Source organism: Hesperophylax consimilis, chromosome 18 (assembly GCF_061612785.1).
Source record: "Hesperophylax consimilis isolate HC1 chromosome 18, BYU_Hcon_1.0, whole genome shotgun sequence".
Taxonomy (NCBI): domain Eukaryota; kingdom Metazoa; phylum Arthropoda; class Insecta; order Trichoptera; family Limnephilidae; genus Hesperophylax; species Hesperophylax consimilis.
Window position 1 is genome coordinate 18040509 of NC_142853.1, and position 21133 is coordinate 18061641.

A 21133-nucleotide genomic window follows, 5' to 3' on the forward strand; every position below is an offset into this window, starting at 1 on the left:
GAGGTAATGGGGTTTAATTGCTACATTTTCTGTAAGAAGACCTCAGAAAGATATAGCGCGATTAAGTCTGCGATCACATCAGGAACAAAAATAATGTAAGTGTGTGTATGAATGTGGATTGTACGCCAGCACAGATTTTTGTGGCTTTCCATCCCATCTTTCGCGAATTGCGCGAGCTTAATTTAGTACATCAGAGAAAACAATCACAATCAGTGGCGGTTCGTGGTCTTTTTAACAGGGGGTTCAGAAATTCAAGAGAAGATAAACATATCTAATTAAAATTTACTTACTGTTGTCCTTCGTCAAATAGTCGAATACGGCAGCAGTCACACAACTTAAATAAAGTTAGTGGGAGGGGTACCTACATATTATTGTTTTTAAATCACTTCACTAGACACAAATATTAGATAATGAGAAAAGTTTTATAGGAATTAAATTGTTTAATGTTTTTATAGCACTCAATGTATGTTGCTAATTATTATTGTTTTTTCGAGAAGAATAATTTCGTAGAATATACATATAATAGATATTTAAAACATAAAAAAAAAAACAAATAAAGGTGGCACGAAATAAATTTACTAAGTCTACTTCAATAGGTAGTAGATTTGCAAATGCCATAAGCAAACGGTTGGAGAAATGCAGAAACAAGAAAACAAAAATATGTACAAAAATGACTACAAAGTTAAATACCATAATATAACATAAAAAATAACACTTGCTTCCCTAAAGGTCAAACGTCGACCGCGAAGTTCTCGGGTTTCTTCGGTTACATTCGTCAATGTTCGGAGGTCACGTGATAACATAACGCGTGTTCGGCGCACACAATTTGTCTTACTTTTGCAAAGAAAGACCAAATTTTGTATATGTCACCGTCATAGGGATCTGTACCGGCTAAAATTCTTTTGTATGAAGAGTTTGGCGCGGATTTCAACTCGCACAAAATTTGGAATATGTATCGTATTTTTCGGTGGCGCGGGTTTTGAAGGCGAAATTTTAATAGCGTGCTATCTATAATGTGCTTATATTATTATAAAACAAGTTTGTTTTATTTTCTCATCTTTTTAATGGGGGTTCGCCGCACAAACGCACTTTAGAGAAAACCGCCACTGATCACAATGGCATGAAATTTCTGTGGTCCCTAAAACAGAAAGAACATTTTTTTGGTCCGTAAGATGACATTATCAGTTTCACAGGCGTTAATAGATTTTCATTTCATATTTCTGAACTATTTATGGAATATAAACCCTGTAAAAATTACACCAAAAACCACTCATGTGATATTTCACGAGATTTTGTGTCCGTTGGGCTACGGACAGATGGGATCCCTGACTTCACGTGGCCGGTTTGCAAACATTCCATAATCCTACATATATAATATTTTTATGTATATATGTAAGCTTTATATAGTAAAGAGGTTTGTGGGCGAAATATGTAGACATAATGTTAATGAAGTTAAGGGATAATGATTCCACTCAAGGTTTTGTTTTTATTTTTTCCATTTTATTTTACAGAAACAAACAGTACAAGATTTACGGAGATGAAACAATATACAGGAATAAGATATTTCATGTTGGGTACTTATGATATGTTTCCTTGTAATGTCTGTTAAGTGGTATGTTTATTTATTAATTACCAGGTGACGTGTGTAGTTTATAGATGTGTGTGTGACGTGTGTAATGTATGTGTGAGTGTTTGTGTGTGTGTGTGTCTGTATGTATGCGCATTGAATAGTTTAAATTGTTGACATGATGCCACGTTTGAATTTGGGCAGTGAATCCGAAAAAATGTCAATGTTAGAGTTGAGACAAATATGATTTAGAGTATGAAGAGCTCGGTTAATTGGCGAATTAGATGCTGCATTTGTTTCATAATTAAGCGTGTGGAATTACACTGTATGTCGTGTACGTCTCAAAGGTATGTTAAATTTAATAAGGGACAGAAGTTCGGTACAGTCAATGTCATTGTTTAAAATTCTGTGTATAAATAATGAGTCAGCTACTGATCGTCTTCGCTACAAAGTTTAAAAAAATAATATTTTCATAAAAGTAACAGCGTAACTGACATTTTCTTAACGCTCCCTTGTAAAAATACTAATATTTTGTTTTAGAACACACTGCTATGAGTTTTTTCTCAAGGCGCATTCCATTTTTCCGTATGATTTTCTGTTAAATCTTTAAGGTCTCTTCATTAAAAACACTCCGTGTTAATCATTTTTATTTATAAGGATCAGTCACATGATAATTTTCTAAGCTACACTTTTTTTTAAAGTTTTTGTTCTAGATAAAAGAAAATTGCATTTTTACAATGCACAGCCCAAGATATTTCTCCTGTATCAGGATTTGCAGGTTGTTATACATGAAGATGAATGATTTTACGAGTTGAGCTTAAAATCATGTATCCCGTTTCATTAATACAATTTTTTTGTAATGCAATTTGTTCCAGCCTACAACGCAATGTCCATTATGAGCTATTACGCTTTAAAACATCCATCTTATCACTCACAAAATAAGGCAAGAAGCCACTTTTTTTCTTTTCTTTTTTAAGTTTTTATTCTAGATAAAAGAAAAAGGTTCGATACTTCTTTGTTAGTCTGGAAGACCTTGCTCGCTCTGTGGTTATAACGGAAGAAGAAAGATTCTATAAAACACATTGTTTTATGAAAAAAAAATGATCTTTTCGAATAATAATGGAAAATGACTTGACCATTTGAGCTGATCAGATTTCTGCTCTTAAGATTAATCAACATATGTATACAGGTTAAGTCAAGTACAAAACCATGCAAGGGAATAACTTAAGAATTAACCCAACAGAGGGTGGTTGTTAATTTTAACAATTTCAGAAAATGGAACGAGTAAACATTAATATCGCTGATCTTGTTTCAGGAGAGATCAAATACGTCAGCTAGCATTGCGTTCTAGAGGTAAACCTTTATCATACGACATGTAATGAACGTCATGTTGGCGCAAAATGATAATCTAAGCAATTGATTATTGCTTTTTATTGTTGATGAAAAGAGTTAATAAGTTGCTCGAAGCACTTTTCTAATAATTTTCAGTAAAATCGACAAATTATTTTCACCTACTGTAATTCAATACCTGAAAATCTGAAAAAGCTGTCAGATGTAGATTAAAAGTCAAGTTTTTGCAGAATTTGTTCTGCTGAACGCTGATATAAGTCCATTTAATGACAAATATTGTCTCCGAAGTAGGACTTTCTTTCCGACAGTTTAAAAAAAAAAACAAAATCTTATGAAAATAAATTGAGGCTCATAAAATGTATTGCTTCTTGTTATTTTATTGATAAAACCCGCAACGAGATGTAAAAGATAAATGAACAAACCTTCGATTTAGAACATAACCCAGGATCCCCGATCAATCATTTCCATTCCTCAAAAGCCCCAAAAATTTAGAACCTTAAAGGTTTGACCAAAAATATTATTGCACATTACTCTAAATGAGTTTTATTGGGCTCAAATTGAATGGAAACGAATTCCATAAAAAATTACAACATTTACCCAAGAATACCTATTTTGTTTTTAAAAAGCGACCTTAATGCCATTTTCTATAAGGGTAGGTTTGCCGACAATGGTTTGGAGAGGATGATAAATACTTGAGTAAACTACCAATAAAAAACGAAGACCTTTGTGCGGAACGGGATGGTTCTTTCCCCTTATCTCAAGGAACACCCTGTTTTGTCTGAACGATTCGTGTCCAGCTTTTGCGTTTTATTTTTATATACAAAAAACGCTCGAGATAGTAGGTTTTACTTTCAATTTATTACTAAAATAGAAAGTTAAGATCAAATGTAGTATTCTGATTTTATTTTGTTAATTTAAATTTGTTTTTAAAACGTAAGTAATAGAATAATAAGTCGGGCTATGTCAAGATTCAGAATAATAGAAGAGTATGTATGAGACGATGTATGAATGTGAATGAGGCAAGGAGTGTGTGCCAAGACCTGGTTGTTTGGCGGTCCGTCCTCTCTGCCTATCCCTGGAGAGGAACACCGTGATGGTTAGTTATTTAGGCAAACATCCATTGTTACATTAAAAACGATAACTCGTTTATTATTTTCAATGTTTTATTCGCAGTAACCGAATATCTCTAATATAAAGGTTACATAGGTAACCATTAAACCTAGTTTTTGTTTCATCACTTTAAAATGACTATACCACTTTTTAAAGGTGTGTTGAATTTTCATTTTAATGATATATCATGGAACCCTTGGTCGCATATCGGTTATTAATATTTACTCAACAATATAAAATAATGAATGTGCTGGAAAAAATTGATAGAAAATAAATTATGCTATTGATACATTATCAGATAACATGTGCCGTTGGTCACAAAAGGTAATATTTAGTGACATAAATTTAAGGTAATTTAGGAATTTGGTTTCAGAATGACGTGGTAATTGTGAGGTAGGATATTTTGTAGTATGTAGAAGGATCCTATCGTGAATAACAATTCAGACATTTGTGCGTCGATCGGCATGGAAGAATAGTTGGTATATTGAATTCAGCCCTAATGTGATTTAATAAAAATGTCAGCCATAACTTGAGCCCGAATGGTTTGGGGTCAAAATCGTCCCCCGTGGTATTCATAGCATTTCCCACCCTGACGAGGGTTAGAAGGCTCTCCAGATGCGAAGAACAGGAATATTATATATTTATCCATTCTATGTACTATATTTCATACAAACCCATATTTAGGTGTACAGCCCTGGTATATCAGCGGATTGACAATGATTTGAATATGTTTGGTATTCAATAAAATCAAAAGCTGAACGTCACTTCTGATTATTTTTCCGAATTATATTAAATAACTTTCCTATTTGGCATTTCATCTGTCTGTAAATTTGTTTGTTGCGTTCAGGTTAAAGGTTCAAGATGGTTGCAAAACCTCCATCTTCCATAAACACGTTAGTAAAATTGCGCTTGCGTTGCAAGTAAAACACCCCATTACACGAAGAAAAGTATTATATTATCAAGCCCTCGCATACCCGATTTATAACAACTTTCTTGTAAACACTTTTTTCAAGTTTTTAAGTTCCAAACAAATTTGTTATTTTGAAGATTTGTTATGCCGAAATGTTAATTATATGAAATTCCCTCGTTAGAAAAAAAATCACAAAGTAAGCTCAGAAAATTATTAAAAACACGCTTTGTTCTGTTATTTAATATGTTATAGGTAAGAAAAAAGCAGAGTGTAGCCTTAAATATAACTAAAGCATTTGTCGAAAGGTTTTTGCTCTATTTGAAACGAGTGTTTTTTTCTTTTTAAAGAAAAACAAACCTAAAATAGCGGGCTATTCAAAATAACACCTCTTATTGGAAAAGCCTGTATAATAGAAGGTTGTTAATTACAAACTTAGTTTAGTTACCTCTGCTGCAATTTGGTATCGGATAACTTTATCCTGGTATCGGAAATAGTAATTAGCTTACTCCGAAAATTATTTTCAAATGAATTAATTTTACCTGAAAACCACCAGCCTATTATTAGAGTGGCAAAGGCACAAAATAACACCCACTCTATTCCTAAGCCAACCTATAAATTTGAACATCAATCAAACATTATGACGAAAATTATTATGCTCGTACATCTCATAAACTACGAACAGATACTTTTCCACTCAATTTTTCATCCAAATTTTACCTCTAAAATAACACTTAACATTTTTGTGATAATAATTCGCTGTTGGAATATGATTATTTATTACCCTTCTAAGGGCCCAACCCTTAACTGGTTCCACATCCTATTGAAAATGTACACTCTTTCACGAAGGGATTAATCATAAATTATGCCGTGGATTCTTGAAATTCTGGTACCTAGACCTCGACCTTCAAACCGTCTCCCTACATTCATGCCAAAGGTCTCGTTCAATGTGCCACAGAACATTACCAATCTGGAAATGCCCTCAAGATATATTACCATACCTCTGATCTCCACGGGCAGAATCACTTGCACAATCACTTTTCTACAGAAATGTTTTATTAAGCACCAATATTGAGTAGTTGAGTTGACATCGCGCTTGGGTAAGTCTTTCATAACAATACAAACCACATTTTCGACTTTCTGTGATGGTAGTAGGAGATTTCCAAATATTTTCAGGTTATTCGTAACTGCGGAATGTTTGTCTTTCTTTTAAAAAAAAGTAATAAGTTAAAAACATTTATGGTATGTTTTATTTGGTGATATACACCACCCTTTTCCATGGAATTGGACAATAAGGGACGGTGCACAACACGTGCGACAAGCGTATTAATATAAAGTTAGATAAGGTTAGTAGTGGAATATATAAAATAAATGAAAATGTTTTGATTTCAATCACGAAAATGTCATCGGAGACAAATATTCCATTAATATGTTTTATAATAAATTATAATATCAGGAATCTATGGTTATAATCTGTCGCGATAAGATCATAAATCTGTCAGGATGGTACCCATAGATTTGTTTCAGTATTAAAATACCCATTTCATTCTGCGATGAAAGACTCTATCGTGATTTACAGAGTTTAATAATATTAATTTAACCATAATAAAATTAAAAGACAATCCATATTATTTGCTAAATAATAATCAACCATTGTGCTGCAAATCAGGCGAAGCCGGGTGGTAAATTTGCATTTGCACTTCTCTAAGTTTCATGCTTTGTCCATGTACCCTTGGCTAATGCATTCTGCCAGGTTTATATCTCCTGATGTATGTACCCTGATCATGGGGCTTATGGAAAACGATATTCCGAATACTACCCCCCGTGGGGTAGATGCATAATTTAGAGCACCCTGTTTAACCAAAACCTCCTAGAGCACATAGGAGGTTTTAGTTTTTCCGTCTCTAGCGGGTCAAACATTAATATTCACTGTTTCTTCACAACGACCACCATTAGATAGTGTGGTCAAAATAAAAATGTAGTTCTAATATATTACATATTCAGGCTTTGTATTTTGTAGGAAGAAAAGGAAAGTGGGAAGTTTTGGGCTCACCACTTAATAGAAATGATATTTACGTGAAGGGAGTGTCAGGGCGAAATTACAAAGACGTGAATTTTGCATACCAATATATTGCACTGTCAGAATTAGACACGCATGCAATTACACGTGGAAGAAATTACATATGGAGAGAATAACACCTACTTAAATTATACACGTAAAAAAAGTTATAAAAAATAAAAAAATTTGTTTCACTATATAAAAAAAATTATAAGCTTATTTCAAAACCAATAAAAAAACCTTTGGTTTTGAAACACGTTTATCATTTTTATTGAAAGGTGGTGTTAACAAAGTGGGTTATTTAACTTAATTTAAATGACGCCACAATGATTATGTTATTATAGGAGAAGAAATTAAGTTTTGGTGTTAATGTGTCAAATAAATAAATTTCTTAATTGGAAAAAAAAACAAATTTAGGCATGTTCGATTAGGTTGTTTCGATATGTGTTACAATTCAAGTAGGTGTAATGTATTAAACAATGCTATAACGCATATGATAATTCACAGCTGGAATAGATACTATTCATAAAAATGCTTACAGTTTTCTATGGCAAAAGTGACCGTCAGGCACATGTCAACTTTTACAAGAGAAGTATATTTTTATTTTATTTAAAAGAAAGACAAACTTTCGCGGCTTATGAGTTACCTTACAGTATTTTAAAACTCCCACTTCCACCACAGAAAGCGGAAAATGTTGCTTGTGTTGTGATGGAGGACTGATTCAGCCGAGGGATTAAACACTACGCCTGGGTGGCTGAGTTCTCACTTGGTTTTTCTGCCACATTTATATCAATCAGTTGCAGAGTTCTCCTTTATAACTTTTATTGTAGGATACTGACGAGGTGTCCTTTTGCCACAGTCGAGATATAAGCGAATTAAAAGTTTTGTGGAAGAAAACTTGAAAACTGAAAAAGTGCTGATGGACCCTTCTGCCATATGACTACCTACTGACTTATTATTATTAATCTAACATTCTTAAACGAAGATCACTTTCAAGACAATATAACTCGGAAAGGATAGATATTTGAATTTGTTGTGCCTGCCTTTAAACAAACGAACCATTCAACGAAATTAAAATATGGTAAAAAAAATACGAGAATTATTTTTTGTGCATTTTCAAATAGTTGGCCACATGATATTAAATTGCTAATTTTCAAATACTTAATCCATACTTTATTCGTACTCGAACCTGAATATTAAATACACGGCCTACCTTTTGTCATAGCGCAAAACGCGATGCGTAGATATATGTTTAGTTCAAAGCAAGACATACTGTTTTGGATCTAATGTCACAGTTAGATAGATACCCCGTTGTAAAATATTACGGTTTAGAATTTCTTATAGGTATAAAATCGAATGGCGAAAACAAAATTGATATTTTTGGTTTGTCCCATAGATAAGGCAACCGCACATAAAGCAAGGAATCACGGTACCCTTTCTGATCTTGTGACCTCGTGTTGCAGACCCTAATATAGGGGAGGAAGCAAAAGACAAATTCCTCAGGGGGATGTTTTATATTAAGGGGAAATGGGAGGGGGCAATTTTATCGTACCCTATCCGTCTGTGACGGTTTTTATCTTTCGATGTTGAATATATGCTTTTTTCTTACCAACCGCTGAGAATTTTTTTTATTTTATATAAAATTTATTAAAGTCGTCTTTAGTTCCCACGACCGATGTTATGGCAAAAAGTGCAAAGTATAGAAAAAATAGGTTAGTTCAAAAAATTTTTTTTTTCATAACCATTTCTTTCTTATGAAAATTATGTTATTGAGTTTGATAACACTGTGTTAAATTTTAGGGACGTTGTATTCTAAGGTTCTTTGATCGTGTTTATTTAGACATCTGGGAATATCAAGTCCATCGTTTGCAGTTAGTCTTGTATTGTGAGCATGTTCCACTATTTTGGTATATTCAGATTGAGATGCGCGCTGACTCACAATTAAGCCACAACATTTACACAATAAATTTACAGAATTGTCCAACAATGATCTAGATCATCATGTCTCTGTTTATATTCAGCTTTGTTAAATCGAGGAAAAGCAGTGGAGCAATAATAATACAATTAAGATGCCGTACTCCCACTACTCCGGATATTTGGGGTTCTCGTGAGGTATTATCAAAAAAAAGGTACTTAATGTACGGTGAAACGTGAAATTTTTTATTCTTATTACATTTATTATATGATTTGTTGCAAAAGAAGAGCTGATTTTTATTTTCACTGTGCAGTGTGTATGTATTGGAGATTTTTTTAAAATTAAATAAAAAGGGTGGCGATTAAGTGCGAAATTATCAAAACTTTTTTAAATTTTACACATTTAGTTATTAACAATGTTGCAAACTGTGAAAGATTCTAAATTTCATACAGCAGTATTTCGACACATTAACAAACTAGTGAATGACATAATTTTCATATTATATGTGACTTTAGGTATATACTAACCGTCTAGCCTAGCTATGCAATTTGCTTCTACATTTCTATCATTTATGAAAATGTTAATATGGACATTTTTTTCATATTATTTTTCGCACCCACATATTTTCTGTACTTGTCGTCGTTTGTAATACTGCCGCAAAACTGTTATAACTATAATAAAGTTGTAAAGACAAATGTATATTAATCAGTTTTAAAAGGTTTTTAATTAAAGAATTCCTGGTTTGTATTTATCAACTCAATTACTAGTGTTGATAACATCAATATAAATAAAAATACACACGGTGCTTGAGTAAATAACGTTCAATCACTTGCTTGTCAAAGCTTCATTCTTTAAATAATTATTGAGCAGAGTATTACGTAAGCTATCACTCTTATAAAATATTCTTCAATCCCTACATTTTATTTAAATCTGTCACGATCTGCCACGTCTTATAAAGGGGAATGAAATTTTTTTAACCTTTTTGATACAATTTTGTATGCATTTATAGGCATAGGTAGGAATAAATAAAAATATTTTCAGTATGATGTTAGATTCTATGTACAAATATGGATGCATTTGAATTACTTACATAATATCGTTAAGGTTAAACGCGACGCTCGTTATATTATACGTGTTCTTATATGGCGTTAATTTATTTATTTAATAAAACAATATGAATACAAATTATTTGATTGCGACCATACATACGCAATATGAATATGAATAAACAGTTTTGTACATCGTTTGCCTTTCTGGAAAGAACTGAGTTTTTAAACTAATAAAAATATTTATTTATATTGTGTATTTACGGGCACAAAACAAACAACTCGTCTTAATATTAAAAATCAATAACTTTCAAAAAGTAAATTTTAATAAAATAAATTAATTAACGCCATCTATGGAACACCTATAACAAACCAGCGTCTCGTTTAACCTTAAAACACATATTTTGTTGAAACCGTATTTGATGACCTACCTACAAGATTTTTGGCCAATTTTATTTTAATGATTAATGAAAGATTTGTATCTTGGACAAGAAACAGCCATAAAATATAAAAAAATAATATCGAAAGGAATCCGAATTTTTTTTATTTAAAACCTTGAACCAGCCTTAATTAAAATACTTATTCTTTAATAAGTGTCATATTTATATATTTGCTTGACGTTGAAACAAACTTGGAATGACATGAACAAATGTTGTAAAATAGGTATTTGCTAAGAGGCCTAATCAAAAATAACTTTTCCCATCTACTAATTAGGTACAATCACACAAATACATTTTTATAAAACATAATATTATAATAATAACGTGATAAGACCATTAAGGGAACAATGGTTGCGATAAAAAAAGCGTTGAAAAAGGGTTTCCTTCCGGAAGCCCCCAGGATCGCAGAAGCGGCAAGGGGATCCCGTATTTAATGAAACCTGATGGTTGTATTACGGTTGGTACAGTTCAAAATAGGCGAACAAAAGATCCTCTAATTATTTTCGCAAAAAACGGACAACGCGGAAAAGTTTCGAAGCTAAATGGCGACGACAGAGGAAAATTAAGCGAGATTTCATTTCGTTTAATTTAGACAGTAAAACCCCGGGCAAGAAAAATATTACTCGGTTAAAGGTGAGCGCTTGTTTATTTTAAACTCTGGAAGTTGCAAATTGTATTATTAATCCGCTCCGAAGCAAATTTGTCCCGTTCAAAATTGAAATATCGCGTTGTTATTTGTGTTGATATTCATTTCTGTTTGTTATAACGGAAGCCACTTTAGTCCTGTTTACAAGTTAAATCCTATGTACCTTTGAAGGAAACTAAATTGTTTGAGTTATACTAAATGAGAGGAGATGAAATTAGAACAACTACCTTTAACTCATTATTTTGAGATATGTGTAAGGCAAAATTAATTTCCTTTTTGAATTTTTAGCCAAAATATTTCCTTTTGCACCGAGCAAGCTATTTGTCTATATTTTATTCTGGCCAGCTTTGTTCAAACTCTTTTTTTTTTCCTAAATCCCCAAATTCCATAAAATTTATGTTGAAAATTTACTCTTTTACAATAAATTACAATTTTTGGAGATATCTGAAACATTGGCAATGATAGTAGTTTGGCAGTCACACTACTGGAAATGAATAGTTCTGGAGTAAGGATGGTCATTGCTCTCGTGTTTCCACTTTACTACTGCTTTAATTTCTCTGGGAAATATAATTACATCTCATTAGTATTTGATGCTTCTGTTAGAGACACGGACTAAATTTGTGATATTAGTTTAAAATGGTATTGCGTGAGAATAACGGAACACAGTCGTTATTACTTTGTTTGGAAGATGCTTTGTATTGCATAAACAAGCATTAAATTGCAGGACGGTTAATGCACAACTAAGCAGCAAGCTGCTGAGAGAGTTTACGAGCTTACTAACTTACACCCACCGTTATGTTATGTTTATGATGTGTAATCAATTATATTCTGTAATTTGTTGTATTTGTTAATAATAAAAATGTTAATTGTGTATGGCCAAGATCACCCCTAATGGGTGAAAGTCAAAACAAAGAATAATGAATTAAAAAAAAATTAAAACTTACACTCAAAACCTCAGTAAGGAATTACTCAAAATTATTCTCCTAATACTGGGCATTTGAACCCAGCAGATTATCTAAAAGAAATATTATTAAATAGCATGGTTTGCATGGTTTTGGTTTACTTCTCCCATCTCCCAGTTAACTTCTCCAAATCCCGATTATCAACCAGATATAAAATAATCAGTTATCAAAGAGTTAAACCATACTCCTAACAGTATGCATGTAGCGATGAGTATCTCATATACACACTTACTTTAGTAGCAGATAAAAAATATGTACGTAATTTCACTAACCGAACAGTTTTCATGATGCATGAGTTCACATTTCGAGAAGCAAACGGCAATTTGATTCCTTCTCTATTAAAAAAAAAAACACTTTTCATCGTTTCCTGTTTGCATAACTGGTGCGAGTGATCGGCCTATAGGAAACTACCTCTCACAGCCGACAGGAAAGGCTTTCAGGCGGATACGTTGCGGGTTGTGCAAATAAAAACGTAAAGGCTTTCAATCATCCGATACGGTTTAAGTGGAATCGGATCCGCAATTCGCAAAAAAAATCATTTTTTGGAATGTTAAAATACTGCTTCTATTAATTTATGGACAGATTTATTAAATCGGATATCTTCATGAGAATACATAATAAATGTTGTTTTAAAATTTTATTCCATTTTGCGTGTACAGTGTTACCAATGAGTAGAAAACATTATCCTTAAGACGTAAGAAAAAGAGACTTAGCCCACATCCCACATTAAAATGAATATATTTTAATGTTCCACTTGAGTTATATGATAGTAGGCTGAAGGGCTAGGAGTAATGGGGAGGAGAAAAGGTTGGGATATACGGTGCAATTTGGATCTGGACATTATATACGACTATTGCTACAATCTCAATCAATTTAACGATTCTGAAAAGTGGTCTCTCACCGGGACTCTCGGGGTATCTTCCAACTCTGTAGCGTGTATAATAAAGAAAATAGTATGATCTTGTTTCTAAACGATTAATGACTCTTTAAGTTTGGTTTATTGACATAACTTTTAATTTATACGTGAAACATTTATTGTTAAACAACACGTATATTTAAAGTGATATTTATTCACCTGGCTACGCAGCAGAATGGTTCTATTATGTAGTTCAGGTTTAGTGAAGAAACATTAGAGCCATAAAATACCAACTTTAATAACTAAACTTGCGTTTAAATATACAGCTCGAATCGTTCTTCTAGTTAACATTAACTTTATTTGCCTCCCTTTCGGGCATAAATCTTATCAAACTCGACTGAGGTTGCTTATAGGCTTTTTTACCTGTACATTTTCACAGCCGTAAGGTAGTTTAAATCCTTGTTGATGAAAATCTCAGTAAAATGTTTTTCTTTTTTTCCATTAAAATGATTTTAGAAAAATAATTTAAAAGTCGAGAGAGTTTACACATTTTAAATAGTATTTAAACTCAATACTCGTCCATTTGGGCATTATTTGCCAAATAAATTTGATTTTTTATTTCACAGACAAAAAATGTTTTAATTTTATTTGCTTCAACAAAATCAATTAGTTACTGAACAAACGCAAGAAGTTGAATTTATTTTATGGTTCTATTTTTATAATTCTAATCCCGCTTACATACGACACAATTTTCGTCAATTTACATGAAAGCAACACTCATCAGACGACATTGTAATTGTATTGTTTAAAATCATTGGTAAAACTGATCCTACTTTTCACCTAACTTATCTTACTTGACATCTTTTAGTTACTTAGGTAGTTATAGTAAATATTAAGTAGCTTAAATACCTAGTTTTTTTCCGAGCGTCAGGACGAAATTACACAGGCGTGAATTTCAATTCCAAATTACACTGCCAGAATTATAAACGGATAGAATTACGCAAGGACAAGAAATACTACCACTTAAATTAGATCTATTAGAAAGACAGATGTTAAGACACACGTTTTAACATCTGTTATTTATTGTTCTATTGTTAAAAAAGGATTGACATATTTGATTCCAGTAGGTGTAGTTCTCCTTCTGTATGATTTAATCCATGTTTAATTCCGTCCTTGTGTAATTCTGGCATTGTAATATTAGCAGGGACGTGAAATGCATGCCTTTATAATTATTTTGCCATATACCAATTAAATCTACGTCCAGCGCTTTAAAACCCAACTGCGAGCGATATATTTCTAACAGAACTACAGTATTTTTTTAAACTCTTCTACTACTATCTACTATCATGTATTATGAACAATTCTGTATAGCTTGCTTCCATAGGTTTCTAGGAATGAATAAAATAAATCTGTATCTAAATCATTTTTTAGGTCCATTGGAATTCACACACCTTTTTCAAATAATTTTTTGACCTTACTTTACGTAGGTAAAATTAATGTATGGGTACCTAGTATTTTCTTCGTGAAAATATCACTTAATAAGTATTAATTATTTACCTTATTATTTTCCATACTTACATTGTGACTTATTATTTAATTCCTTGACGACACCTTACCCATTATTTGTGATCCCTAACCATTTCACCCTTATCTGGTAATTTCATCCAATCGCTCCATGTTTATATTGGATTTTCATGCATGTTCATCGTTTTCCAATGACATTGGAATGATGCTACAGTTTGACATTGTTTCCTTGCAGATCTCCTGACGGTGACGTAGACAGCTGTCACGTGATCCCTAATGACAAGTCCACTGAGTTTATTTTGGCCACCGTGGTGGAAGAAGCTGGGAAGTAAGTTACATGACATTTCCTTCCTTTCTACCACTATTATTTTATTTTATAGTATGTATACAAATATATTTTATAGTATGTATATATATATTACAGTATGTATACATATATATTTTATAGTATGTACAGTGTACGCATATATACATATTATAGTATCTAAACATATATATTTATAGTACGTATACATACATATTTTATAGTTATAGTTTATGTATACATATATATTTTCCTATATTTAGGTATTTTTACTGTTAGAAGACCAAAGAGACTACCATAAGATTAAAATATTACATACTTGTTACATTCTCTCTAACAAAGCGTTTTTTAGGCGTTGAAGATTATTTAGCACGAAATAATGTTTAATAATTTAAGACAATATTAATCACTCCCAAACAAAAAATGTAAATAAGGAAAGGCAGAAAATATTTGGTTTCGTTAGGGAATTGAACCCATGACCTCTGCCTAGCTGGGGTATCTTGCTTCAAATTTTGACTATTCAAGAGGTTTGCAATGATTAGATAATTTATTTTTGGTTTAACATCTCATCATATTTCTAATACAATTGGAGATAACATTAAAAATGTATATATATCACTAGGAAAACTATGTATCTTTAGTGAATAATATCTTAAATAAATAAAATCTTAACTAACTCCCCGGAACGTAGGTACAGTGATGTTTCATGTGCTTTTATTAATTAAAATGTCCAATTTTATTGGAATCACTTGATTTAAGGTTATACGAATTATAAAAATTTAGATAATACTAATAAATCTAAATGAAACAAGACACAGCAAAATAAAAAATGTTTCGGTCTCATCGTGGTTTCGATTCTCAATGGAGACCGTTACCTTTTTATTTGACTGTGTTTTCTTATTCTGTTTCATGTTTTGTTGAGATTTATTGATATAATTTTTCTCTTCAATGATAAATTAAAATGTAATTTAATGTACTGAAAAAGGTATTTTATTCGTATTCAAAACAAATTTTACCAAATAAAAATCATTTGCAATGCGTGGTATAAAATAACATTTACTGAATTCCATTCGAACAAATTTTTCGTACACTATCCATACACATGCTAAAATGTGCAATAACAAACTTCGCCTCATATTTCAAACTGCCTAGTAAACCACTATATTATTGTGTCGTTAGTCGGCTTGTAAGATCGTTTAACTATTACATTCAATACCGGTACTACCAAATACCATGAAATAAAATATTAAAAAATCAAACAAATATGACACTCCCCAAAAATATCGTAATGTGTAGGTGGTAGAAAAAATAATAACAAAAGCTGATTTTCGAAAATGGGAGGTATTTTGAAAAAGTTGATTTGATTGTTTCTAATTCTCTGCATATTAAATTGTTACACACCTTTTTAAAAAATTAACTCTACACAGGAAAACCCTAAGAAAATCATTTTCCTCAGGCCTTGTGTCATCTTTGAGGATGCTGTAGGGAGGGTTTTTTGAGGAGAGAAAGGAGTGAAAATTTGTCTTTAACAGACCCATATTTTAGGAGGGAGGAAACACAGAGATTTATAGGCAGACCATTATTTGTGATTGTGGAGACTACCTTGTCAATTCCTAATTAGAAAGATTTTTGTACTGGTAATTTTGAGAATGAAAAGATTATTTTTACTTTTCACTAATTAACAATGTGACCATAAACATGTTCTCTTCTAGATAAGAACCTACCATGATTAATCTGCGTTAAAAATGTCGTCTTATATGAAATAATATCATCGTATTTTTTTAAATATATATTTTTTTCTATATTATTTATTTTCGTTTTAATCATTGAGTTAATGTTCTTTTTTTTATTTATTTTGAGCCTAGTATGGTGGTTAAGAAAATTACAAATTAATTAATAAAAAAACAAATCCATTTTGAATTTGATCTGATCCTGGAAAATCTTTTTGAGACTTATTAATTTCACCGGACAAGTTTCAAACAGGTAACATAATTTTTTAATGTTGAAAATTGTACACGCGTGTAGTGCTCCTTTCTTTTAGAAATTTCAACCTTCAATTTCTACCAGCCTTTGTGGAATCGCGTAGTAATAATATGATTGATCCTTCTAGATGAAATCCAAAATTGAATGTTGAAATAACAAAATACACTGAAACTATTAACAGCAAACTTCTAAACATAATTAAAGATTTCGACCAAAAAAGACCTTGATATAAAATCAGCGGCACAATCGCATGGAAATCAAATAAATTCCTTGTATAAAAATGTTGTAGATGCACTGCAAGGTGCTGCCTCTACCACACTTAATGACACGAGTCGAAAAAATAGAAATATTCCGGGATGGAATCATATAGTTGCAGCCAAATATGCAGCATCGAGACGCGCCTTTCTTTCATGGCTCGAGGCCGAAAAACCACACACCGGCTGCCGAAGACAGGAAGAAGTAGGACGATTTTCAGAGTAGCTCTAAAAAAATGCCAATAAAGAAAAATTCAACAGCGAATGGATGGTATTGCCACCTCACTAATGAATAAAGATATCTATAAATTTTGGCAAAAAACCTTTTCAGAATTGAGAACTAATATGAAAACTCCCCTCTGTGTGAATGGAGTAAGATGAAATAAAAATATCGCCAATGAATTGTTGTAACTTCCTTTCCATGGAAGGTGAAGAATTAGCGGAAAAATCTCAGAATGTAAATTATAGTTTTAAAACCGAAGGTAATATTACCACTAACAGCATTACTCTACATATGGTAGAAAGAGCTGTAAGAGAAATGGCCACAGGAAAAGCCACAGGACATGACTCAATAGCTCTTGAGCACATTAAGTATGCTGGGCCAGCGATTCATATTATCCTAACAAAACTATTTTCAAATATTATTCGTTATAGGTACATCCCGAACGAAATGACGAAAACAGTTACTATTCCCATAATTAAATCAACAAAACTTGATCCATCAGTTATCAATAACTACCGACCGATTTCACTCTCGACCGCCCTTAGGGAGATTATTTGAAAAAAAATTATCGACGGACAGAGGATAACCAGTTCGGATTTAAATCTGCACTGTCAACATTTATGGCAATACATTCCTTAAAAGAAACCATCAGCTATTATAAACAAAGGAAAACGCCAATCTATACCTGCTTTCTAGATCTAAGCAAAGCATTTGATCGCGTTTGTCACAATAAACTCTGGGAAATACTCAGGAAAATAGCAGTTTCGGAAGATATAACAGCGATTCTTTCAATTTGGCGCACGCGGCAAGAAAATGTGGTAAAATGGTTTGACGAGTTTTTCAACCCATTTTATTTGAAAAGTGGCGTAAGGCAAGGAGGAAGCATGTCTCTAGCACTGTTTAATATATGCACTGATGAACTAATTCAAATACCTTAATAACAGTAAGATAGGTTGCCATGTTCAAGGAGTATGTGTAAACAATATTAATTACGCAGATGATATGGTTCTTCTAGTACCGTCACTTAGCGTACTACTGAAACTACTCCAAATATGTGAAGATTTTGCAAAAAATCACAACCTTGTATATAGTACGTCCAAGTCGATAGTTATTGTTTTCAAATGCAAAAACGAAGACATGTTAACACCTTCAGTATGGCTAGATGGAAGGAAAATGGATGTTAGTCGTAGCGTCAAATACCTGGGACATATTATCACAGACGACCTGAAAGAAATCGAGCATATGGAAAGGAAAAGAAGAGCGATATCCGTTAGAGCAGGTATGCTGTCAAGGCGTTTTCACTTTTGCAGTACAAACGTAAAAAAGATACTTTTCAACGCATTTTGCACTTCGCTGTAGTACACGTCAGAACTGTGGGTGGATTACACCGCATCCCAATGACATAAACTAAAAGTCACTTACAATAATGCTTATCGCCTACTATTCCGCCTACCGAGATACTGCAGCGCCACGGAAATGTTCCTGGAAGGACGAGTACACTCTTGCAGAGCGCTTCTCCGCCATCACATGGGAAGCTTATGGCGCAGACTACGCCAATCAAGTAACAAAATCATCACTGCCATGGTTTCCTGGATGAAGTCCCCTCTGGAGACGGGAGATGTGCAAATATCCTCCATAAACGGCTGCTCACACTCATTTTTGTGTTTATATTTTATGTTTTTTCACTTAAATTCACTTTTTTGTGCCTATCGGAATCACCTATATATTATTATTATTGTTCTAACTCGAATTTTGTATATTATTTCAATTTTTTTGTATATCATTGCACTACCCCTGCATACATTCTGGAATAAATTCTTATTATTATTATTAACGTAACTGAGTAAGTTTAAAGCATCAATTTCTAGGAACTTTATTGGTAATTAACATGTCATAAAAAATGTTTTTTCTCAAAACTGATTTGTTTTTCTAAATAATCAAGTTGTCTTAAATTGTGTAGGCATTATAATAATTATCCTTATATCGAACCTTCTTTTTACGATGTTGATTTAGTTTTTAATGAAACGTAAACAGCTGAACTATCAATTGTTTGCGAAAATCATTTGAAACTTCCAGGTATTGGTAAAATATTTACTTCAAGTGTGGATTATTTGCAGTAGAACCCCACTCGGGCCGTTGAAGTATTTAGGTACGAGTAGGTAGGGCTTTGCATAAAATGTTGACTTTGGGGAAGCTAGTTACCTCTGCAAATTCGTGTGCTTCTGGCAGAGGAATTTATGTCATGTTCGCAAAGTATAATAAAGTTCTGCGAAACTGCAAGGTAAATTTATTGCTCACATATTTTGGAAAAATTACCTGCACATGTACTGCCCCTTTATGGACTCTAAAATTAAAATTAAAAATTCTTCGTTTAGTTCTTTAATGTAATCAAGAACACATGATTTCGTGGATAGCCATTTTTCTACATATTATTTTCTTCAAATTTTAAGGGGAACTGGTGCGCGGCCTTTTTCATACAAAACTTAAATTTGGATTTGAGGCCGAAATACTTCAGACGAAACAGGAGTCTCATAACGAAGGTTTGCTTGATGTTCACATTTTAATTATTTCTGATGAACGTATTACTGAAATCTTAAATAGTTCTAGAGGTATCCCTACGAATGTAATTATTTTATATTTAAGATTAATAAAAACAGGACCTTACCATTAAAATATTTTACGTAAAACGGTTTGAAAATTTTATAAAACGTTTTTTAACTTTAAAATTAGCGATAATCACCAGCTATTTTTTTGCTACATGATAAATTAGTAATTTTTCGAGGGATTCTTCTAGAAACAATTGAGATTTTAATAACTTAAACAGAAATAATTAAAATAAACCCTACGGAAAGATCGATTTTCTAGGCCTACTAGTGTAAAGTCGACCGTAGGTCCGTCCATTACGCCGGGATGCGCACCGAATATTGTTTTTACACGACTTCATCACTTATGTCGTTAAGATTCCCACATTATTTTAGAGATTTGATAGGGCAAATTTAACTGCAGGTCTGTCCAATACAGCAGAGTCGCGCACCGCATATTTTTGGGCACGGCTGCTTCACGTCGTTAAGATTCTGGCTTTATTTGAGGATATTGTCTCGTATTAACCAAAATGAATATCTTTTATTGTCAAAGGGTATAGAAAATGGTGACCGGATAAATCATCACAATGATAATTCATCACATCTATAAAAAATTATTATTTAAGTTAACTGAAGTCAAGCCACAGAAGTTTCTTATGTTAAAGTGCATTAGAAATGAAGTTTTAGTATCTTAAAATTAATTTGGTGTTAAAGAAAGGGGAGAGGAAGAGGAAAATAGGAAGAGGATAGGAGATGCTGCCGATACATTCCATACTTTCATATTAATAATCGATCGTACGCATTACTTCATATCGATATTTCTTTACGTTATTACCAAAAATGCTAATGCTGTAAAATTTTTTTATTATATTGTGCACATATACGAGGAATTGGGGAATTTTTTCGAATGTTTGTTCTACACAAGGGTAGATAAAATAAATCAGATTGTAGGGTTGATCTAGACGGAATATGAAGAATTATTAAATTGGTGAGTTTTGGTGAGTCCAGGCCATTATTTAGGATTTTAAATATAAGATTTGATCAAAAATTAGACGTCGTGTTTGGAGGGAGTACAAATTATGAAATTTGATGGATCGGTATAATTTGAGAAGTGTAAGTTTAGTTTATAATTTATGTGTTTAAAATTTTTTAATTCTTTCTATTCTTTCGATATGGGCTTGGTATAAAGGAGTCCAGATCTGTGTACAGTGTTCCAGGTACGGGCGAATATATGAGGTGTAAAGAGAATATAGAGTGTTTATGTTGTGGAAGGGTTTTGCTATGCGAATTATAAATCCCAGCATTTTATTGGCTTTTTTAATGATGTCGTCAGTGTGTTGGATAAAGTTTAATTTAACATCCAGTGTTACCCCAAGGTCCCTGATATATTTTACTTCATTGATGT

At 32.4% G+C, this 21133-nt stretch overlaps 1 protein-coding gene across 1 annotated transcript in view; it reads left to right on the top strand.

The window, feature by feature from the left end:
* The window catches only part of Dop2R (dopamine D2-like receptor), a 153555-nt gene that overhangs the window by 100131 nt on the left and 32291 nt on the right, over positions 1-21133 (top strand). The window contains exon 5 of the mRNA XM_089642218.1: positions 14618-14710. Within this exon, the coding sequence (XP_089498344.1) occupies positions 14618-14710 (93 nt within the window). The remainder of the gene's footprint in view (positions 1-14617; positions 14711-21133) is intronic.